General features: G+C 43.6%; 1 protein-coding gene across 2 annotated transcripts in view; it reads left to right on the forward strand.

The window, feature by feature from the left end:
* PRICKLE4 (prickle planar cell polarity protein 4) overlaps positions 1–13,452 on the forward strand; it is a 150,378-nt gene extending 136,926 nt beyond the window's left edge. For both annotated transcript variants that reach the window (XM_063955069.1, XM_063955071.1), the window contains 2 exons: positions 11,700–11,886; positions 12,664–13,452. In XM_063955069.1, the coding sequence (XP_063811139.1) occupies positions 11,700–11,886; positions 12,664–13,229 (753 nt within the window). In that variant the 3' untranslated portion in view covers positions 13,230–13,452. The remainder of the gene's footprint in view (positions 1–11,699; positions 11,887–12,663) is intronic.
* Positions 13,453–25,157: the final 11,705 nt, after the last annotated feature.

The raw sequence follows: 25,157 nt of genomic DNA on the forward strand, positions 1-25,157 counted from the left end.
GCGGTTTAAGAATGATGACTCCTCCCCCTAATCATAGCTCCTCCCACTTAGAAATGCCCCTACCATTCGCTTCTAAAATTTCCTATTGTTGCCATTACTAATAAAATGTTGCCAGTTAATGGAGAGAACCCTGCGCACTGGTGATACAGACTGGCGAATCGCCATTCCTGCATGCATCTGCACATTCGTAGATCACACATGCACAATCGTGCAAGCCAGATTTGGGCTACCAGTCCACTTTCAGAGAGAAAAAAGTGAAATACATTTATTTTAGCAAGAAAAAAGCTTTATATAAATACAAATTTCTTTTAATAGATCCTGTGATGGCATCAGTAATAGGACTCACATTACAGCACACTCTATGAGCCAAAATTCACATTATAGCACATAGAATGAGCCGAAATTCACATTATAGCACACAGAATGAGCCGAAATTCACATTATAGCGCACTCTATGAGCCAAAAGTCACATTATAGCACACAGAATGAGCTGAAATTCACATTATAGCACACAGAATGAGCCGAAATTCACATTATAGCACACAGAATGAGGCGATATTCACATTATAGTACATGGTATGAGCCGAAATTCACATTATAGCACACAGAATGAGGCGATATTCACATTATAGTACATGGTATGAGCCGAAATTCACATTATAGCACAAAGTATGAGCCGAAATTCACATTATAGCACAAAGTATGAGCCGAAATTCACATTATAGCACAAAGTATGAGCCGAAATTCACATTATAGCATGCAGAATGAGACGATATTCACATTATAGCACATGGTATGAGCAAAAATTCACATTATAGCACACGGTATGAGCCGAAATTCACATTATAGCACACAGAATGATCCAAAAGTCACATTATAGCAAACAGAATGAGCCAAAATTCACATTATAGCACACAGAATGAGCCAAAATTCACATTATGCCACATGGAATGTGACAAAATTCAGGGAGAGTGACAGCAGGGACATAGGGACAGGGAGAAAGAGAGAGAGAGAGAGACAGAGGGTGGGATGAAGAGAGGTAAGGGTGGAGGGAAGGGGGGGTCGGAGAGGGAAAGAAAGAAAGAGATGAGGAAGGGTGCAGAGGGAAAGGGAGGGGGGGGGAACCACATCTGACTGAGACCTATATTTGATAAAGTATTTTTAGAGTTAGAATGAAAACTAGAATGTACTCACCCTGGGAGGGAGCTGGCAGCCGGGGAGGAAGGAAGTCCAACGGGACGATCCGCGGCTGAATATTGTACAGTGGCTGCTGGTCTCGGGGGAGGGGCCAGCCACCAGGCAGGAAGATCAGGGTCATTGATGCTCAGGAAGAAGTTGAACTCTGAGCCAGGCCCCAATACAGATATAGAATCTGCATGACAGCAGCTGCTGATGGGAAGTGCCCTGATCTCCCGCCCGGTGGCCCAGTGAGCCCCTATCACCACAGTACTGCTACAGGCCCCCCCAGTGACCTGCCAGGCACTTTGGTTGCCTGATGCCAGTAGTGCCTGCAGAGACCGATACCGCCCCGACCCCTGCAGCATTGCCTGCAAAGTACCTCCCGCAGCGCGGCTTAGTTGCTCCCCTGCCTCCAGTCACATCTGTGACTGAGGTAGAGACTGAAGGTGCCGGCATCGCAGTGGGGTAATCACAACTGTGCACCTCCGGAGCAGAGCTGAATAGCTTACCCCTGCTGCTGGATGAAAGAAATGATAATGCACAGTTGTGATTACCTCACTGCGATGTCAGCACCTGCAATCTCTATCTAATTTAAATGTCCGTGCCTCCACCCACCCTGCCTTAGTCTCATTCGGCTCGTCTCCCAGCACACCACAGTGACTGATGGTGCAGGAGAGGAGACTTAGGTGAATGCACTGGAGCTCCGGCACCCGGCAGCTGTCCAATGTGCTCACAGTCTGCCAGGGCCAGAAGCAGCTGGCGTCACATGTTAAACTGCCCTGTAATGGAGTCCCCTGGTGAGAGCAGCCTGTGTCGGGCGGACGGGTAGACGCAGCAGAGAGTGCGTGACGTTACTCACTGAGCCCTCCTGAGTCTGGCGCACGTCGGGCCGGCCCTGTGCTAATGATCGTCGCGCGGGACCCGGCCATCCATCCCGGTGCCGGTATGTTTAGGAGGGGCGTTCGCCCTAATCGCCCCCCCCCCCCCGCTAAATCCGCCACCGCTCCGGGAACCATGATGCCTAGCTACACTTCTGACTGCAGTGGCAGACAGGATGACAGTTTTAAAGGTTGTGGTATGTTAGATAGAATAGACTTAGGGACTTAGGTTGACAGTGTCTAGGTTGACCACTATTGGTCGACAGCAAGTAGGTCGACATGGTTTCTTGGTCGACAGGGATTCTAGGTTGACATGAAAAAAGGTCGACCTGAGTTTTTAAAAAAAAATTGGGTGTCGTTTTCTTCGTAGAGTGACGGGGAACCCCAATTAGTGCACCGTGTCCCCTCACCATGCTTCGGGCAAGGTGCCTCGCTCCGCTACCACTGCGCTCGGCACAGTTTACCATTCTCAATTGTAGTCCACATGGTTCGGAAAGTATAAAAAGTAAAAAAAAATGAAAAAGAAATGTAAAAAACTCATGTCGACCTTTTGTCATGTCGACCTAGTACATGTCGGCCTAGAGTCCCCGTCGACCTAGAAACCATGTCGACCTACTTACTGTCGACCAATAGTGGTCGACCTAGACACTGTCGACCTAAGTCTTGTCGACCTAGAGACCGGATCCCGTTTTAAAAACTAGGCCCCAAAGAGCACATCATGCAAAAAAAAAAAAAAAAAGAGGTGCAAGATGGAATTGTCCTTGGGCGTACCCACCCACCCTTATGTTGTTTAAACAGGACATACACAGTTTAATAAACCCAGCATTTCAGCGACAGGTGGTCCCCCTGGAAAAAGCTTGCCAACTTCTCCGAATCATAGCTAGTTACAACCACATACCACCTCCCATATTTGATGACTTTTGACGTTATGAGAAGAGGCAAGAGGACAAGGACAGTGTCAAGAAGGTGATTAAATATTAGAGAGGCACACTCAATCAGAAACAACACAAATGCTTTCACCTCCACTCCTACAGTATATTGGTGTGGAACCAAGCAAATATATAATTACCACATTACTGGACAAACTGAAAAATAAGGGGCCAAAGCCTCCAAATTTGTACCCCCTTCTCCATTTTCATTGCTTAAGATAATCTCGCATTTAATGCTGGGATGCAAATAAACTGGTGAATACCACAGGATCAAGATTGGATATTTTCCTCTCCACAGAGTCTGGAGACTTATTTTGTGAAAATCTTGTGGGGGGGTTCCCATTTTTTTATATGCATTTTTATTTACATATTTTGTGGCAGATGCCTTATTTTTGTTTTTCAGAGCTCCCAGTTACACGCATGTGAGTATACCTGTGCGTCTTGTTTATTTTAATCATATTTTATTTTTAAATAAAGCAGCCCCTTAGATGTTTTAGCAGCCCCTCCTGAGCCCCCACAGTTTGTGTGGGTTTGGTAAAGTACTAAGCAGGCCTGTGTAGTAAATTTTTTTGTTATTGAGCCCCTGCCCTAGTGAAGCTTACCACTCTACAGTCGGAACTAATTTCATACTATCAGTAGGACTGTGGGAGGAAGCAACGCTAACCTCTGTGCCCACAGCATGCCTCAGCCTGGCAAGCCAGACATCTTCCTGGCTGTAAGCCACCATCAGACTCCATACTGGGACTTATTCAGTAACTGTGCCTCACAGGAGCTCCTGGCCTATCTAGTGCTGCAGTGCAATGGAAAGCTGATGCAATGCAAGATCACTGAAACTCTGTTCTTCTAACACTGTGAGAACTTGCGATAACCCTACGCAGCCCTTAGGAAAATAACCCTGTTCAACAAATGCGTATTTTGTAAATTAATAATCCCAAAATGTGGAAAATTAATAATAAATCAAAATTAAGGTTGACTAATTGGAGCCATCCATTTGAGGGAGTCCCTTGCATGAAATAATTGAGAAGAACCTCTCTCTAATGCTCTGGCAGAAAATCTCTCTTTTACCTCTCTGGCAGTTGCATTGGTTCATGATTCTGTCTCTTCTGAGTCTGACTGGCTTTGGCCACAAATTTAAATTTCCATTTCCACCTTTGCGGCTATGTTTTCACAAATCTGTTTGTGAGGTTGAAGCTTGTTTCATATTCTGCTCTTGGCTTTAATGTAAACATAGGATCAAGTACAGCAGCACCCTTGGAATTATACAGCAGCACCCCTGGATTTATACAGCATAGGCAGCACCCCTGGGGAATTACACAGCACAGCAAACAGGCAGCAGCACCCCTGGACTTAACCGGCAGTGGGGTAGCCCCCCATAACTGATAGGGTAGAGGGGCAGCATCCCATAAAGGGCAGCACCCCTGGAATGATGTGGCAAAGAAAAGACATGCAAGATGGAATTGTCCTTGGGCCCTTCCACAGACGGTTCCGGTATGAATGGTCGACCATGTTATGGTCGACAGTCATTAGGTCGACCACTATTGGTCGACACTGACATGGTCGACATGTACACTTGGTCGACACATGAAAATGGTCGACACATGAAAGGTCGACACATGGAAAGGTCGACATGAGTTTTTAACTTTTTTTTTGGTGTTGTTTTTTGCGTAAAGTGACTGGGAACCCCAATTAGTGCACCGCGTTCGCTCGCCATGCTTCGGGCATGGTGCCCTCGCTCTGCTGCCGCTTCGCTCGGCACAGATTACCGTTCCATTCGTAGTCCACGTGGATCGTAAAGTATGGAAAAGTTCCCCAACAGAAAAAAAAAGTTCAAAAAATCATGTCGACCTTTTCATGTGTCGACATTTCACGTGTCGACCATTTTCATGTGCCGACCATGTGTCCATGTCGACCATGTCAATGTCGACCTATAGTGGTCGACCTAATGACTGTCGACCATAACATGGTCGACCATCTGAATGGATACCTCCACTGACCCTTATGTTATATAAACAGGACATGCATACTTTAACAAACCAATCATTTCAGTGACAGGGTCTGCCACATGACTATGGCTGAAATGATTGGTTTGTTTGGACCCCCTTTAAAAAAGAAGCAATTAATATCTCCTTGTACAAACTGGCTGTGTAGAGGCAAGATGTCGTCCTAATCCTCAGATCCCCCCGTCAGTGTTTAATAATATATAAACAAACCACATCAGTTAGGTGTCAGTGGACTGCTTATGCTATTGCCCAAAGTTTCTGAAGTTGACAGTGACTTATGATGAATGCGCTGTAGGCGACGTATAAGGGAGGATGTTCCTAGGTGGTTAACGTCCTTACCCCTACTAACTGTAGTATGGATTGACAAAGGCAACAGATGTCTTAACACCTGTTGTCCGGATTTGTGGAGAAATAATTCTGCACCGAAGAGGTGGCTTTTTTTGTATTTTGCCCAGGCATGGACAACAACTGTCTCCACTGGTGCCTTATTCAAACAAACCATATCACCATCAGAATCCTCATCATCAACTTCCTCCTCAACGCCAGCTACACCAATTTTCTCCTCATCCTGGTGTACTTCTACCGTGACATCCTCAATCTCAATATCAGCAACTGGACTGGCAGTGCTCCTCCCAGCACTTGCAGATGGCATGCTAATGGTGGTAGGAGCCTCCTCTCCCCATACAGTGGACTCTCCTTGGGGATTTGTGATATCTCTGAATGCACAGTTTTTTCTTGTGCTTTAACAAGCTTTATTACTTTAATTTTTCGAGAGGGTAGAGGGCTTCCATCTTCATGAGATGCTGAACCACCCGTCAAGGACATAAGACAAGGTCTTAGCCTTTCCTTGCCACTTCATGTCGTAAATGGCATATTGTCAAATTTACGTTTCTTATCAGATAATTTCTGCTTTTTTTTGGTTCTTCAGTTTTGCTTCTTGGGTTTTACATGCCCTCTATGACATTTGACATCGGCCTTAGCAGATGACGTTGATGGAATTGCAATGTCAATGCCATGACTGGTGGCATCAGCATCTTTAGCACTAGTACTAGAAATTGGAAGTGGTCCCTGATCTTTCACTGTTTTTTTCATCCAAATTGTTGTTCTCCAATTCATAGGACAGCACCCCTTTATTATTAGATTTATATTCACAGCACCCCTGTATATTTACAGCATACAGGACAGGGCCAGTGTACATTTATTTTAACAGCATCCCTGTATTTTAACAGCATACAGGACAGTGCCAGCACCCCTGTATTTTCACAACACCCCAGTAATTTTACAGCATACAAGACAGGGTAAGCACCCCTTTATATTCACAGCACCCCTGTATTTTAACAGCATAGAGGACAGGGCCAATGTACATTTATTTTAACAAAAGCACCCCTGATTTTTTACAGCATACAAGACAGGGCCAGTGTACATATTTATTTTCACTGCACCCCTGAATTTTTACAGCATACAAGACAGGGCCAGTGTACATTTATTTTCACTGCACCCCTGAATTTTTACAGCATACAAGAGAAGGCCAGAACCCCTGTATTTTCACAGCATACAGAAGCACAGTCCCCCTGCCCCCTGTACAACATACAGTAGTGACAGCCAGGACAGCAACACCCATGTACAGCTGCAGGACAGCACCCCTAACATCACATGGACACCACAGTGACATGACAGCACCCCTAGAGAGCACACACTGACCCCACCCGACGCCATCACCCACAGAGAGAGGCAGAGGTCTGTCTCCCTCACTCTCCAAGTCCGGAGTGAAAATGGCGACACAGGGCTGTTTATATGGAATCCAAAACCCGTGAGAATCTGACAGCGGGATGATGACGCATTGCCTCATTCTGTTTTCTGGCTGGACTCTGCTCCCAGCTCGGTATAAGAAGTTTGGGTGGGGGGGGGGGGGGGGGGAGTAGTCGGTTCCGAATCCGCTCATACCTAATAAAAAAATAAAATTATATATTTGGGCAGCCAAATGGAGAATGCGCTTCAACACAGACAAGTGTAAGGTAATGCACTGTGGTAACAAGAACAAAAATTACACCTACCTACTAAATGGGGTAAAATTAGGGGATTCTGTACTGGAAAAGGACTTAGGTGTCCTCATAGATAGCAAGGTAAGCAGTAGTACCCAAAGTAGGACTGCAGCAAAGAAGGCTAATAAGATATTAGCATGCATAAAACGGGGTATTGATGCTAGGGACGAGAGTATTATACTCCCGTTATATAAATCACTAGTGAGGCCACACCTTGAATACTGTGTACAATTCTGGGCACCGTACTACAAAAAGGATATCCTGGAGCTTGAAAAGGTACAGAGGAGGGCGACCAAACTAATTAAGGGCATGGAGACGATGGAATACAAGGAAATGCTTGAAAGACTAGTCATGTTTACATTGGAAAAGCGGAGACTAAGAGGGGATATGATCAACATCTACAAATATATAAGGGGACAATACACAGAGCTTGCGCGGGACCTGTTTTTGGTTAGATCAACACAGAGGACTCGTGGACACTCGCTCAGGTTAGAGGAGAGGAGATTCCGCACAATACGGCGTAAAGGCTTTTTCACGGTAAGGCCAATACGTGTTTGGAATTCCCTGCCCGAGGGAGTTGTAATGGCGGAATCTGTCAACACCTTTAAGAATGGGTTAGATAAATTCCTAAAGGATAAGGATAATAAGGATTTAGTATGGTGCATAGTCATGCAGTATAGTTACTATAAATAGGGATAAAATGCAACGGCTGACAGCAGCATCAGTCAGAAATTTTAGTCAAATCATCATGCATAGGAGACCACAAATAGGTTGAACTCGATGGACAATTGTCTTTTTTCAACCTCAGATACTATGTTACTTATATATATATATATATATATATACATATATATAATGTGTGTGTGTGTGTGTGTGTGTGTGTGTGTGTGTGTGTGTGTGTGTGTGTATAGAACTCTGTACTTGCGGAGCAAGTACAGAGAAACAAAACAGTCTATATGTACCACAAACAACAATAGTAATGTGACAACAATAAAGTTAGAAAAGGTGTATGCTATATACTGTACCTCCCAACATTTTACAGGTTGAATTCTGGACTCCTGCACATGCCCAAAAAGGGGGCATGGCTTCACAGGAATGGCACAAGCCACGGCTCCTAGAGTGGGTACATGCCCAGCGCTGTGCAACTCCCCACACCGTGGGACACTGTGGCCCACGGATGGAACAGCATCGCAGTGCCTAAAAATGGGGCTGTCCCGTGGAAATTGGGACAGTTGGGAGGTATGATACTATATTATGTATGGAAAACAAGAAAGTACACAGCATAAAAGTGCACATATAGCCATCTCCTGTGACTTCAGATGCTCATATACACTGTGATTAGACCAAATTAGTGGCAAATGACAGTGTTTATAGACTGAGATCAACATCTCATTGGGATGAATCAGATGTCAATCTGGCCAAAATATATGATAATACAATCGCGTCATTATATCCGAGCAGCAACAAGATCTGAGGTGTTATCACTCCTCAAAAACCATACGTATAATACAAATGACCCTCTGTGCTACTGTATTGGGAAATCAATATATATAACAGTTGTCTGTGAGAAGAGGATAATTCATATAAAACATTAAAATGTTTAATAAAGAAAATCCTTTTGAGGGTATTTTAATTATAGACGCAGGCTCCTCCATATTGATTATTTCTACTCCATGTGGGGGAACCTCAAAATACAGTAATGGAGACAACTAACTTTTATTAAACACATACAGGTATATTCAATTTATGTCAGATCCTTTCCAACGGAAAGGATACGACATTTGAGTATTCAATGCCACGCCAAACCCAACAGGTTTGGTCCGTTCCAGACAATGCCATTCCGACTTTTTTAAAGTCAAATTAACATTGTCGGAAACGGGGCTAAAACCTGTTGGGTCTGGCCGCGCTTCCGATAATACACGTGGATCGGTGGCTTTGTGCTCTCCGACAGGTTTCTGACAAGTCGGATTTCCTGATTTGTCGGAAAAAAGGAGGCAGCATTGAATAGGTCAGAAGCCCTTCCAACCTAAAACAGTTGAAAACTGGCATCTTTCCGACAAGATGGCAGTTTCCAACTTCAATTGAATACCCCCCATAGGATTTAAAAAATACATTCAGCGTGCCATATAGAAAGAAGTGTGAGAGCTTATCTGTTGGTCACTGGAAATCGGTTCCGGATTCCTATTTCTTTGTACGTTTTTATATCCCAAACTGCACACTCTCATAAAGTCTGGAAATAGGACCACATCTGACCGTGTATGCAGCAATTATCTCACAGTGCTACTGGTGCCTGACTGGATACATCTGTTTTGCCCAAATCTTTTAGATTTGTTCAAATGATGGTCAGGGCAAGCAAACTTATCATCTCATGTAAAACATCCAAATGTGTGATTGAATTTAAGAAAGAAGTGCCCTGCTTGTTTTCACTTTTTATTATCCTATTGCACTTCTTTCTCAAGGCAGAATTGTTTGTACAGGTTGAGTATCCCTTATCCAACATGCTTGGGACCAGAGGTATTTTGGATATGGGATTTTTCCGTATTTTGGAATAATTGCATACCATAATGAGATATCATGGTGATGGGACCTAAATCTAAGCACAGAATGTATTTATGTTTCATATACACCTTATACACACAGCCTGAAGGTCATTTTATCCAATATTTTTTATTACTCTGTGCATTAAACAAAGTGTGTCTACATTCACACAATTCATTTATGTTTCATATACACCTTATACACACAGCCTGAAGGTCATTTAATACAATATTTTTAATAACTTTGTGTATTAAACAAAGTTTGTGTACATTGAGCCATCAAAACACAAAGGTTTCACTATCTCACTCTCACTCAAAAAAGTCCGTATTTCGGAATATTTGGATATGGGATACTCAACCTGTAATACCCATTCTGCTGTTACAGAATTATGCCGAAAGCAGCTTGGTGCCATATCCCAGATCAAACGTCTCTGCATGGTCATACCAATGTGTCTGAGTGGGCCAGAGGAAAGATAGTAAATACAGGTTGAGTATCCCATATCCAAAATGCTTGGGACCGGAAGTATTTTGGATATCGGATTTTTCCATATTTTGGAATAATTGCATACCATAATGAGATATCATGGTGATGGGACCTAAGTCTAAGCACAGAATGCATTTATGTCACATATACACCTTATACACACAGCCTGAAGGTCATTTTAGCCAATATTTTAATAACTTTGTGCATTAAACAAAGTGTGTGTATATTCACACAATTCATTTATGTTTCATATACACCTTATACACACAGCCTGAAGGTAATTTTAGACAATATTTTTAATAACTTTGTGCATTAAACAAAGTGTGTATACATTCACACAATTCATTTATGTTTCATATACACCTTATACACACAGGCTGAAGGTAATTTAATACAATATTTTTAATAACTTTGTGTATTAAACAAAGTTTGTGTACATTGAGCCATCAGAAATCAAAGGTTTCACCATCTCACTCTCACTCAAAAAAGTCCGTATTTCGGAATATTCCGTATTTCGGAATATTTGGATATGGGATACTCAACCTGTATAATGCATTCAGTAAAAGTGCTTGTACGAGTCATTTAATGTCATCTGTAGGTGGAAAGGTTCTTTAAAATATACAGTACAGGAGAATATTTTGATTTGAAAAATATCTATATACTAAGCCTTGGAGAGCGATAAAGTGGATAGACCAACCAACAGCTCCTGTTATTTTTTTCAAACCCAGCCTGTAACATGACAGTTAGGAGCTGATTGGCTGGTACTTTATCGGGATGTAGTTATGTAACCAGCGGTCAGGAGACCGCCAGTCACAACACTTTTCCCTACATCCCGCCCCCTGAGAATCCCGACAGCATGCAGACTAGCAGGGACTATACTCACTTGTTGCGCTCCACTCCCCCGCCGTCATTCCGCTGCCAGGATACGGGCGGAGGTATGCTGACCGCTGGTCTCGCATACCCAACCCACTTTATCTCTCTCCAATAGGCACTTGTGTTCTACTCATAGATGGAAAATGTTTTTTTAAATAATATTTAGGGGTCTATGTACTAAGCCTTGGTGGGATATTTAATAGAACACAATTATCTCATAAAAGCTGGAAAATGTGATATTTATGTTCTCTGGAGATGTGGAGATGGAGATAAATATCTCCTCTCCAGTGACCGTTGCAGCACAGTCCACAATTCATATAGGGGAGCCACACCAGCTTTCAGTGAGTCCCAAACAACAATGTCTGGCAGTGTTTGGGGTGGCAGTTGGTGTAGCTCGCCTATTTGAATTGTGGACTGTGCTGCAACTATCACTGGAGAGGAGATATTTATCTTCATCTCCAGAGAACATAAATATAAAATTTTCCAGCTTTTATGAGATAATTGTGTTTTATTAAATATCCCCCCAAGGCTTAGTATGTAGACCCCTAAATATTATATAAAAACCATTTTCCTTCTATGAGTAGTACACAAGTGCCTATTGAAATGAACCACTAAGGCACTTCCCAGTCAGTGTACTGTACCTCCATTCAGTTTTGATACAATGATGCATTGCCGAAAATAGTGTAATATTGCTAACAGTTAACCTTGAACCAGTTTCATTTTAGGTTGTAAATCTATGGTTTTCTTTTTATAATTTCTGGATTTCTATGTCTGTAGCTGATTCTGTCGGAGAGATGTACTGTGGCTGAGGGACACCACTGGCACGTGGAACACTTCTGTTGCTGGGAGTGCGAGATGGTGCTGGGTGGAAGCCGGTATGTGATGAAAGGTGCAAGACCTTTTTGTAGGGGCTGTTTCCAGCGTCTTTATGCTGAGAGCTGCGAGGCTTGTGGGGAACCTGTCGGTGAGTGTTCATGAGGATGGCATAATAACTAGGCTGCATGATATTTCTCTTACAGGAAAAGCAGCTGGGATCTGTGGTACAACTAAAATTTAGTAGAACTTATGTTATTTTCTGAAGATTGCTAAATTTAACATGATGTATGTAGCTTTTCTTGAACTTCTCCTCAACTGTATTTTTTTCTCTCTTAAGTTCAAGCCCGGTGAACTGGTATTTTTTAACAGTACTCAATCATTCATATATTTATAATATAACCTTGGATTGGGAGAGGCATTTAAGAAGGCCATTCCATATTGCATCAGTACTATACCTAGTTTGCATCGATAATTATAAAGTGATATTTCTCTGATTTCAGTTTAGATCCCTACATCTTATTAAGAATTCACCTACCTTGACCATAAGCGTTCATCATATTTAGTACAAAAATAAGTATTCATTCCCGGTGCCATATTTTGGCAGAACATATAATTGCTTGTACTTTAATAAAATTTAAGGGACAGTTTGATCTGTGGCATGTGAAATAGGAAATGTCACCTCTCCCCACACATGATCTGTATATAGCTCATGGCCATAATATATTAATTACCTCCCAAGTGTAGTAATGGAGCTAACACTACATACAGAATGAGAACATACAGAACAGGGGAAGTGGCACTGTGCAGTTAGCCGAAAGGTACAAATAACTTTTAGTGTCAAAACTTTCAAAACATGGTCTCAGCAAATTAGGGACAGTTAGAAAGTATACATACATGGTCTGTTATATATATTCTTGTCTTACAGATCCGGATGGAGATCTGGTGACCTTAAAAGGGCAGTACTGGCATTCACTGCCCTCCTGTTTCTGCTGCTTCAGTTGCAGGGCACCTCTTCGTATGTCAGAGTTTATGGTTCATGATGACCACCTTTACTGCTCCCAGCACTGTTTACCTTTTGACCCTCAGTTGCACCGTACTTCCAGCTTCCAGAGAAGTGTACAATGCAACTCTCATTGGGGCAGATCTCACTTGCATTGCACTTCTTGGAGAGAAACAGAGACTGCATGGAGCAGCAAACGATTAAACACCTCACTGCATGGATCACCTGTCACTAGATGTCAAGAAGGAATCCCAAGACTATTTAGTAGCACGGACCTGGAGACAGCAGACACTTGGCTGCCGGAACACCGCCAGATTACAGAATATGAGGAGGACACATCCTGCTCATCATCAGACTCTGAGCCAGAAGGATATTTCCTAGGAAGGCCTATCCCAAACTACTCGCTGAATAGGGGAACAGACTCACCAGTGCGTGGAAAGAGTCATTCCCTAAAAAGACGTCAGATGGGAAAGAGCTGTAAGGTTTCTTAAACGTATAACCTCCCAATCCAATTATTGGTAAGGGCAGTGGGTTATAGCGCATATGCTCATTGTGGACATTTATTTCTTCTGAGCTATATGCCATAGATTTAGGGTCTATCTGTGCCTTATTATGCAGTTCTGTCCCTACTGTGTCATCATTACTACGTCTACTTTGTAAGCGATTAATCAAATGAAATGTATTTAATGCACATTAAATTTTACCTGGGCATTACTCTACATGTAAAGATATGTTATATATTGTAGTAAGAGTGCTGTGAACAATGTTATTTATTTATTTGTTTCCCTCCAAAATACCATCTCAATGGCTGAATGTCATGTCCCCATAATAATTCTGTTATCATATTCATCAGCTTGCTTTAAAATATATTCAAGTATGTTGGGTAAAATCATTTATAACTGAAGGATATATTAGTAACAATATAGCAAGAAATGTAAACACGCTCAGAGCTGTGATACAGTAGTATTAACCAATAGAGGACTCTGCTCAAGCCATATGTACTGTAAATGATAACCACCATAGTTTTGACCATACTTGCAGGTCTGTTATAGTGCACCTGCTATGCTGGTGTGGTATATTTCCACATAATAATGTCAACATTCCTCATGTAGACAATAATGATATGTCGACATGTTAAATGTTGACATTTCGTCCAGGTGGCCCAGTTGTGACTCACCTGCTCCTGATGGCTGCAGCGGCTCCAGTGCAGCTTTTGCTCCCCCCCCCCCCCCCCCCCCCAGTAGCCTAACCATAACCTTCCCAGCTTGCATAAATGTAAATGTCGACATTTTGACTGCGTCCATTTCTATACATCCTGAATACAATATTCCTACAGTCTGCAACCCACACTGTTCAGTCTATATCAATGACCTGCAGCAGTTAAAGGCATTGGAACTATCTTATATAGTCATGATCAGACTGTATTTATTTTTAACTGCGGTGTATACCAACTTTCACATTTTTTTCAGGACCGGTAGTAGCATAGTATAATAAATATTGTATGACTGTAAGTGGGAGGCGTTAACTCCTTCCAAGGTACAGTCCAGCATATTAAACATATTAGGGGGAGATGTATCAAGCCCTGGAGAAACAGAAAGTGGAGAAATTGTCCAGAGTAACCAATCAGCTTCCAAATGTCATTTCATAGACTGTGTTAGATAACTGACAAAGGTTGATTGGTTGTTTTGGGCAACCACTTTATATTTTTTCCAAAACTTGATACATCTCCCCATATATGAGAATGACAATTAAAACAACATTACAAAAATCCACCAGTTACTTCAATGCAAGAAATTGCAAATTTTGATAACACTTTATTATGATAAGGAAACTCAGACCCTCTACCAGAACTCTAAGCTTTGGAGAAGTGCCATCAATAATTAAACATTGTTTCCTTTCTCTGTTGCATCTATATAATTTTTATTACACGGATTTATATTGACTATTACTGTCATGCGTGCCCTCGGGAGGTTAGACTCTTTTTTTGGTTTTATTTCCATCACATCTCTTGGCACTATGCAGGGCCGTCTTTTAGTATGGGCTCAATGGGCTCTTGCCCAAGGGCCCCAGGAGTATAAAGGCCCTAGGCTGATAGCTGAGGGTCCCCTCTTTCCAGGGGTACTAGACTTTTGAAAATCGGCCCTGGGGAACCGGAGATATCTGACTTGAAAGCAGTGGTCCCCAACCAAGCCTGTTAATTGCACTTCCCAGCCTGATATCTTGGGGTTTGTCTGACTTAGAGTATTTGTGAGGATATAAGCCAAAAGCTGAGACTCTCCCCTTTTGGTGGACACTGGCAGCTTGTCTCTACTATGCCCAGAACCAGAGATATCAGCCTTCAAGCAGCTGGTCCCTGCTCCAGCTCCACACACCATGTATGCAGTTTTAGATTTTCGTTGGTGAATTGCTTTGGCTCCTGAACTCTGATCCCCAAGTCCCCAGAACCTTCTGAAAGGTGGGACTCTCTAGTTTTTTATTCCATTCAAAGCTAAGAAATATATTTTCAGAACCTTGAGATATCTGCAGTCAAGCAAGCTGCCCTCCCACCGGAAAATATTAAGCCCACTCCACTATCCACTCCTCCCCTACGTATTAAACACCCGCTACCACTCTGGAAGTCATGTAACAGGGCCCCATCATTCAGCCCAATGCCCCCTTCTACAGTTTAGCCCCATCTGTGCAGTAAAGGAGTAATTAGCAGAAATTACTGTTACAGGTCCTACATGCTGACGCCTGGGGGACATCAAAGCTGGGCTGATAGCACCCCCCACCCCTACCACTGGAGGATGGGTAGGGGGCCCAGTGCATTGCTGTGCCCAGGGGCCTACACTGCTGTTAAGACGGCCCTGGCACTATGCACCTCAGGTCTGCAAATAGCAGACGTCCAGCCAAAACATCCTCCCTGAGCAAACATACACTCACGTTTTCTCAGGACACAGTCACACTCAATCACACTTACAAAAAGCTTTTGTACTGGAGACAAATGTTCACATTAGGCACAATCTCAGACAGACACACATGATTGAGTTGCACAGAGGAATTAGCTATGCTCACATACCTGCATATACGCCATCATTTACAAAGGGTAGGGCTTTTGTTTACAGTAAAACGACAACTCACAGAACAATGTAGCCATAATACAGACAATGCAATGCATGTCTTACCTCTATCTCCCATTTACCTTTGTGACCAAAGTTAAACTATTTTTTTTGCTAAGTGTAATATTTAAATGTGACAATGTCACTGAAAACTTTCAGACTGACACCGCTGTTGATTAAACCAGATACAAGCAGAATAGATGTGCAATGATCTGTGGTGTCCGCATTAAGCTGCTTGGCATGTTAACCATGAGGCCTAGGTGGAATGCTTTTCAGAAATGTACATTTTAGTCATATGTTGGTTTTATAAGCTCAGTATTATATCCTTGTGACTTGTCAGCAGCTGGAAACAGTGCTATTATTAGTTTTCTATTTATATTTCTCTTGAGGCAGTGTGGACTGGGAATCATGAAAGCAATGGAGCTTCTTCCAGGAATCACAGACCTGCACAGATTGGCCATTATTATGTCTGGGTTATGGGCTCGGCCCATGCGCTACCCAGTTAAAAGAACTGGGAACATTCATTGTATAATGACGTGACTGAAACTGGACATAACTATCTACAGGTGTGGTGTAATCTATGACCACAGAAAGATGGCTGCAGGAAGATGGCTCAGAAGAAAAACTATATTCCAACAAATCTAGTTTTCAAATTATTCTATATTTAATAAACAACACAGTAATGAGTTCAGGTTTATGTGAAGTGGGAATAATGTTTTAAATACAGTTATTTAAATAAAAGTCATCAGCATATGTACAAAGACAGGGAAAGGTAGTTTGTATAAAGGTCTGCCTATAATATAAGTAAGTGTCAGAGCTTAGCAGAACATCTCACATCACAGCACAATCTAAATGTAAGAAAAATAACTGATCTACTGCCATCTATTGTACGTCTGGGTTTAGAGTTCATTCAAACAACTTGACTAACTTCTCTTCATGGGCATATTGGTTCACAAATGTAAATACTAAGGACCTGAGGTAGAGTTAATGCAAGTCAGCTGTAATTGTTCCCACAGGCGTGCATGGAACTATAGTGGTGCAAATCTCTGCATCCTGACTGCTTCTATCATTGGCTTGGCACCAGTCTGTGTACCTGCTCTATCCTTGGTGTTAAAGGCAGATCTAGAGAGGCCACTTTGAGATATCAGAACAAGAGAAGGAAATAAAGAGTACCCTGAATAGTTCCACCCCTCTTTTATTAAAATATAACTTTTATTATATAGGCAAAACTTTCTAGACACTTCTATTTAATACAATTACCAAAATATTTTAACAGAACAGTATATTTGTGAAAAGAATGATAGGGGTTCATGTATTACTTATTGCAGCACACAGGTAGTGTTCACGCTAAGCTGTTTTAGCAGGGGGCCGCGCCCTGCCCGATTTTTTAAAGGCAAAATCTGCCCTGCCCCTTTTGCGGCGCCCTGCTAGAACAGCTGCCCACTTCCTGCCCTCCCAGCTTGTAAAGATGCCGAGCGCATGCGCACGGCATCCATTCACGCTATGGGAGAGAGCTGGGGGAAGCCCAGCACCTCTGTCGGCGCTGAGCACGCCCCCTACAGCAACGTCTGTGGGCCGCACCACCCACTAAAATTACGTTTCCATGGCCACACCCCCTAATTTACATGGCTGCGCCCCGTTTTGGGCGCGAAGCCACACGCGCGCAAATATGCCCCCGGAGTCCGGTGCCCTGCCCTACTTCATTCTTAGAAGGAACACTACACAGGGGGAAATGTAATAGGGTGTGAGAATCAGAAAGTGAGAGATTTTGGTAAAATTCACCTGTTTTTTTAAAGTGGTAATCCTTTACATGGCAAAATCAACCTGGTTTCCCATGTAAATGATTGTAACTTTAAAAAAAAAAAACAGGAGAACTTGACCAAAATCTCTCACTTTCTGATTGTCACACCCTATTACATTTTACCCCCAGTGTCTGTTTCCGCTGCTAGATGTAGGCTGCGGGAGAGGGATCAGTGGATCTCTCTCCTGCGAGTAAGCCTCCATAGGATTCAAGCAGTTTGTGCCATCTAAAGTAACAGTGCCAAATTCCACAAACCTTTCCTGAGTTTTGTACATAGGAGTCAGATCGTAGTAGCCATTGATAATAATGGGGACTGCGATCTGCAGCGCTAATTAACAACTTTTTATTAAAATATTCAGAAAATGCAGGTTTACATAATTGTATGAAACAAACACATGATAAAATAGGCCCCATAGTGTGATATAAAATAGGGAATTTGCTGTGTTCAGTCTTAGATCTATTACATCATTGTATTGTCTCCTATAACTCAAAGAGTGAGCCTTACTCTCAGCCATCTATATAGCATGCAATTCCAAACACACCCTCACTGATCATTACTTACAGTATGTTAGAATGTCATATTACAGCTGTGAGCTGTTTGGAATAAAATGGCATACAGTCCTCAATTTTATTTTGCTTAATACTACTGGCAGCTAAGCAGTATTGGGCCTGCTTAGAACTTGGATGGGAGACCATCTTGAAATACCAGGTGCTGCAGGTGTTCTTATAGTACCAACACCGTTCTCTTGATGCTTTGCATTTTTAAACGTATACATTTATGTACCAGTAGTTAGAAGTAGTGATGTGCACCGGAAATTTTTCGCGTTTTGGTTTTGGGTTCGGTTCCTCACACCTCACAATATTATTTTTAGTCCTAAAATTTGCACCGAGGTCGCTGGATGGCTAAGCTAAGCGACACAAGTGGCCAACACAAACACCTGGCCCATCTAGGAGTGGCACTGCAGTGTCAGGCAGGATGGCCCTTCAAAAAAATAGTCCCCAAACAGCACATGATGCAAAGAAAAAAAGAGGCGCACCAAGGTGGCTGTGTGACTAAGCTAAGTGACACAAGTGGCCGACACAAACACCTGGCCCATCTAGGAGTGGCACTGCAGTGTCAGGTAGGATGGCCCTTCATAAAAATACTCCCCAAACAGCACATGATGCAAAGAAAAAAAGAGGCGCACCAAGGTGGCTGTGTGACTAAGCTAAGCGACACAAGTGGCCGACACAAACACCTGGCCCATCTAGGAGTGGCACTGCAGTGTCAATCAAGACAGGATGGCCCTTCCAAAAAATTGTCCCCAAACAGCACATGATGCAAAGAAAAAAAGAGGCTCACCAAGGTCGCTGTGTGACTAAGCTAAGCGACACAAGTGGCCGACACAAACACCTGGCCCATCTAGGAGTGGCACTGCAGTGTCAATCAAGACAGGATGGCCCTTCCAAAAAATTGTCCCCAAACAGCACATGATGCAAAGAAAAAAAGAGGCGCACCAAGGTGGCTGTGTGACTAAGCTAAGCGACACAAGTGGCCGACACAAACACCTGGCCCATCTAGGAGTGGCACTGCAGTGTCAGGCAGGATGGCCCTTCCAAAAAATTGTCCCCAAACAGCACATGATGCAAAGAAAAATGAAAGAAAAAAGAGGTGCAAGATGGAATTGTCCTTGGGCCCTCCCACCCACCCTTATGTTGTATAAACAGGACATGCACACTTTAACGAACCCATCATTTCAGTGACAGGGTCTGCCACACGACTGACTGAAATGACTGGTTGGTTTGGGCCCCCACCAAAAAAGAAGCAATCAATCTCTCCTTGCACAAACTGGCTCTACAGAGGCAAGATGTCCACCTCATCATCATCCTCCGATTCCTCACCCCTTTCACTGTGTACATTCCCCTCCTCACAGATTATCAATTCGTCCCCACTGGAATCCACCATCTCAGGTCCCCGTGTACTTTCTGGAGGCAATTGCTGCTGGTGAATGTCTCCACGGAGGAATTGATTATAATTCATTTTAATGAACATCATCTTCTCCACATTTTTTGGAAGTAACCTCGTACGCCGATTGCTGACAAGGTGAGCGGCTGCACTAAACACTCTTTCGGAGTACACACTGGAGGGAGGGCAACTTAGGTAGAATAAAGCCAGTTTGTGCAAGGGCCTCCAAATTGCCTCTTTTTCCTGCCAGTATACGTACGGACTGTCTGACGTGCCTACTTGGATGCGGTCACTCATATAATCCTCCACCATTCTTTCAATGGTGAGAGAATCATATGCAGTGACAGTAGACGACATGTCAGTAATCGTTGGCAGGTCCTTCAGTCCAGACCAGATGTCAGCACTCGCTCCAGACTGCCCTGCATCACCGCCAGCGGGTGGGCTCGGAATTCTTAGCCTTTTCCTCGCACCCCCAGTTGCGGGAGAATGTGAAGGAGGAGATGGTGACGGGTCACGTTCCGCTTGACTTGACAATTTTCTCACCAGCAGGTCTTTGAACCTCTGCAGACTTGTGTCTGCCGGAAAGAAAGATACAACGTAGGTTTTAAATCTAGGATCGAGCACGGTGGCCAAAATGTAGTGCTCTGATTTCAACAGATTGACCACCCGTGAATCCTGGTTAAGCGAATGAAGGGCTCCATCCACAAGTCCCACATGCCTAGCGGAATCGCTCTGTTTTAGCTCCTCCTTCAATGTCTCCAGCTTCTTCTGCAAAAGCCTGATGAGGGGAATGACCTGACTCAGGCTGGCAGTGTCTGAACTGACTTCACGTGTGGCAAGTTCAAAGGGTTGCAGAACCTTGCACAACGTTGAAATCATTCTCCACTGCGCTTGAGTCAGGTGCATTCCACCTCCTTTGCCTATATCGTGGCCAGATGTATAGGCTTGAATGGCCTTTTGCTGCTCCCCCATCCTCTGAAGCATATAGAGGGTTGAATTCCACCTCGTTACCACCTCTTGCTTCAGATGATGGCAGGGCAGGTTCAGGAATGTTTGGTGGTGCTTCAGTCTTCTGTACGCGGTGCCTGAATGCCGAAAGTGGCCCGTAATTCTTCGGGCCACCGACAGCATCTCTTGCACGCCCCTGTCGTTTTTTTAAATAATTCTGCACCACCAAATTCAAGGTATGTGCAAAACATGGGATGTGATGGAATTTGCCCAGATGTAATGCATGCACAATATTGCTGGCGTTGTCCGATGTCACAAATCCCCAGGAGAGTCCAATTGGGGTAAGCCATTCTGCGATGATCTTCCTCAGTTGCCGTAAGAGGTTTTCAGCTGTGTGCCTATTCTGGAAAGCGGTGATACAAAGCGTAGCCTGCCTAGGAACGAGTTGGCGTTTGCGAGATGCTACTACTGGTGCCGCCGCTGCTGTTCTTGCTGCGGGAGGCAATACATCTACCCAGTGGGCTGTCACAGTCATATAGTCCTGAGTCTGCCCTGCTCCACTTGTCCACATGTCCGTGGTTAAGTGGACATTGGGTACAACTGCATTTTTTAGGACACTGGTGAGTCTTTTTCTGAGGTCTGTGTACATTTTCGGTATCGCCTGCCTAGAGAAATGGAACCTAGATGGTATTTGGTACCGGGGACACAGTCAATTCTCTAGTTGGCTCTGAATTAACGATGGATACCGGAACCACGTTTCTCACCGCCCAGGCTGCCAAGGCCTCAGTTATCCGCTTTGCAGCAGGATGACTGCTGTGATATTTCATCTTCCTCGCAAAGGACTGTTGGACAGTCAATTGCTTACTGGAAGTAGTACAAGTGGTCTTCCGACTTCCCCTCTGGGATGACGATCGACTCCCAGCAGCAACAACAGCAGCGCCAGCAGCAGTAGGCGTTACACTCAAGGATGCATCGGAGGAATCCCAGGCAGGAGAGGACTTGTCAGACTTGACAGTGACATGGCCTGCAGGACTATTGGCTTCCCTGGGTAAGGAGGAAATTGACACTGAGGGAGTTGGTGGTGTGGTTTGCAGGAGCTTGGTTACAAGAGGAAGGGATTTAGTGGTCAGTGGACTGCTTCCGCTGTCACCCAAAGTTTTTGAACTTGTCACTGACTTATGATGAATGCGCTGCAGGTGACGTATAAGGGAGGATGTTCCGAGGTGGTTAACGTCCTTACCCCTACTTATTACAGCTTGACAAAGGCAACACACGGCTTGACACCTGTTGTCCGCATTTGTGTTGAAATAATTCCGCACCGAAGAGCTGATTTTTTTTGTATTTTGACCAGGCATGTCAAGGGCCATATTCCTCCTACGGACAACAGGTGTCTCCCCGGGTGCCTGACTTAAACAAACCACCTCACCATCAGAATCCTCCTTGTCAATTTCCTCCCCAGCGCCAGCAACACCCATATCCTCATCCTGGTGTACTTCAACAGTGACATCTTCAATTTGACTATCAGGAACTGGACTGCGGGTGCTCCTTCCAGCACTTGCAGGGGGCGTGCAAATGGTGGAAGGCGCAAGCTCTTCCCGTCCAGTGTTGGGAAGGTCAGGCATCGCAACCGACACAATTGGACTCTCCTTGGGGATTTGTGATTTTGAAGAACGCACAGTTCTTTGCTGTGCTTTTGCCAGCTTAAGTCTTTTCTTTTTTCTAGCGAGAGGATTAGTGCTTCCATCCTCATTTGAAGCTGAACCACTAGCCATGAACATAGGCCAGGGCCTCAGCCATTCCTTGCCACTCCGTGTCGTAAATGGCATATTGGCAAGTTTACGCTTCTCCTCAGACGCTTTTAATTTTGATTTTTGGGTCATTTTACTAAACTTTTGTGTTTTGGATTTTACATGCTCTCTACTATGACATTGGGCATCGGCCTAGGCAGACGACGTTGATGGCATTTCATCGTCTCGGCCATGACTAGTGGCAGCAGCTTCAGCATGAGGTGGAAGTGGATCTTGATCTTTCCCTTTAACCTCCACATTTTTGTTCTCCATTTTTTAATGTGTGGAATTATATGCCAGTATCAATAGCAATGGCCTACTACTATATTTACTGCGCAAAACTAAAATGCACCACAGGTATAGAATGTAGATGGATAGTATACTTAATGGATGACGAGTGATGACACAGAGGTAGGTACACAGCAGTGGCCTACCGTACTGCTATATATAGTATACTGGTGGACACTGTCAGCAAACTGCAAAACTGTCTAAAATGCACCACAGGTATACAATGTAGATGGATAGTATACTTAATGGATGACGAGTGACGACACAGAGGTAGGTACACAGCAGTGGCCTACCGTACTGCTATATATAGTATACTGGTGGACACTGTCCGCAAACTGCAAAACTGTCTAAAATGCACCACAGGTATAGAATGTAGATGGATAGTATACTTAATGGATGACGAGTGACGACACAGAGGTAGGTAACCAGCAGTGGCCTACCGTACTGCTATATATAGTATACTGGTGGACACTGTCAGCAAACTGCAAAACTGTCTAAAATGCACCACAGGTATACAATGTAGATGGATAGTATACTTAATGGATGACGAGTGACGACACAGAGGTAGGTACACAGCAGTGGCCTACCGTACTGCTATATATAGTATACTGGTGGACACTGTCAGCAAACTGCAAAACTGTCTAAAATGCACCACAGGTATAGAATGTAGATGGATAGTATACTTAATGGATGACGAGTGACGACACAGAGGTAGGTACACAGCAGTGGCCTACCGTACTGCTATATATAGTATACTGGTGGACACTGTCAGCAAACTGCAAAACTGTCTAAAATGCACCACAGGTAAAGAATGTAGATGGATAGTATACTTAATGGATGACAAGTGACGACACAGAGGTAGGTACACAGCAGTGGCCTACCGTACTGCTATATATAGTATACTGGTGGACACTGTCAGCAAACTGCAAAACTGTCTAAAATGCACCACAGGTAAAGAATGTAGATGGATAGTATACTTAATGGATGACGAGTGACGACACAGAGGTAGGTACACAGCAGTGGCCTACCATACTGCTATATATAGTATACTGGTGGACACTGTCAGCAAACTGCAAAACTGTCTAAAATGCACCACAGGTATACAATGTAGATGGATAGTATACTTAATGGATGACGAGTGACGACACAGAGGTAGGTACACAGCAGTGGCCTACCGTACTGCTATATATAGTATACTGGTGGACACTGTCAGCAAACTGCAAAACTGTCTAAAATGCACCACAGGTATACAATGTAGATGGATAGTATACTTAATGGATGACGAGTGACGACACAGAGGTAGGTACACAGCAGTGGCCTACTGTACTGCTATATATAGTATACTGGTGGACACTGTCAGCAAACTGCAAAACTGTCTAAAATGCACCACAGGTATAGAATGTAGATGGATAGTATACTTAATGGATGACGAGTGACGACACAGAGGTAGGTACACAGCAGTGGCCTACCGTACTGCTATATATAGTATACTGGTGGACACTGTCAGCAAACTGCAAAACTGTCTAAAATGCATCACAGGTATAGAATGTAGATGGATAGTATACTTAATGGATGACGAGTGACGACACAGAGGTAGGTACACAGCAGTGGCCTACCGTACTGCTATATATAGTATACTGGTGGACACTGTCAGCAAACTGCAAAACTGTCTAAAATGCATCACAGGTATAGAATGTAGATGGATAGTATACTTAATGGATGACGAGTGACGACACAGAGGTAGGTACACAGCAATGGCCTACCATACTGCTATATATAGTATACTGGTGGACACTGTCAGCAAACTGCAAAACTTTCTAAAATGCACCACAGGTATACAATGTAGATGGATAGTATACTTAATGGATGATGAGTGACGACACAGAGGTAGGTACACAGCAGTGGCCTACCGTACTGCTATATATAGTATACTGGTGGAAACTGTCAGCAAACTGCAAAACTGTCTAAAATGCACCACAGTTATAGAATGTAGATGGATAGTATACTTAATGGATGACGAGTGACGACACAGAGGTAGGTACACAGCAGTGGCCTACCGTACTGCTATATATAGTATACTGGTGGACACTGTCAGGAAACTGCAAAACTGTCTAAAATGCACCACAGGTATAGAATGTAGATGGATAGTATACTTAATGGATGACGAGTGACGACACAGAGGTAGGTACACAGCAGTGGCCTACCGTACTGCTATATATAGTATACTGGTGGACACTGTCAGGAAACTGCAAAACTGTCTAAAATGCACCACAGGTATACAATGTAGATGGATAGTATACTTAATGGATGACGAGTGACGACACAGAGGTAGGTACACAGCAGTGGCCTACCGTACTGCTATATATAGTATACTGGTGGACACTGTCAGCAAACTGCAAAACTGTCTAAAATGCACCACAGGTATAGAATGTAGATGGATAGTATACTTAATGGATGACGAGTGACGACACAGAGGTAGGTACACAGCAGTGGCCTACCGTACTGCTAAATATAGTATACTGGTGGACACTGTCAGCAAACTGCAAAACTGT

The sequence above is a fragment of the Pseudophryne corroboree genome, chromosome 2 (assembly GCF_028390025.1).
Source record: "Pseudophryne corroboree isolate aPseCor3 chromosome 2, aPseCor3.hap2, whole genome shotgun sequence".
NCBI classification, from domain to species: domain Eukaryota; kingdom Metazoa; phylum Chordata; class Amphibia; order Anura; family Myobatrachidae; genus Pseudophryne; species Pseudophryne corroboree.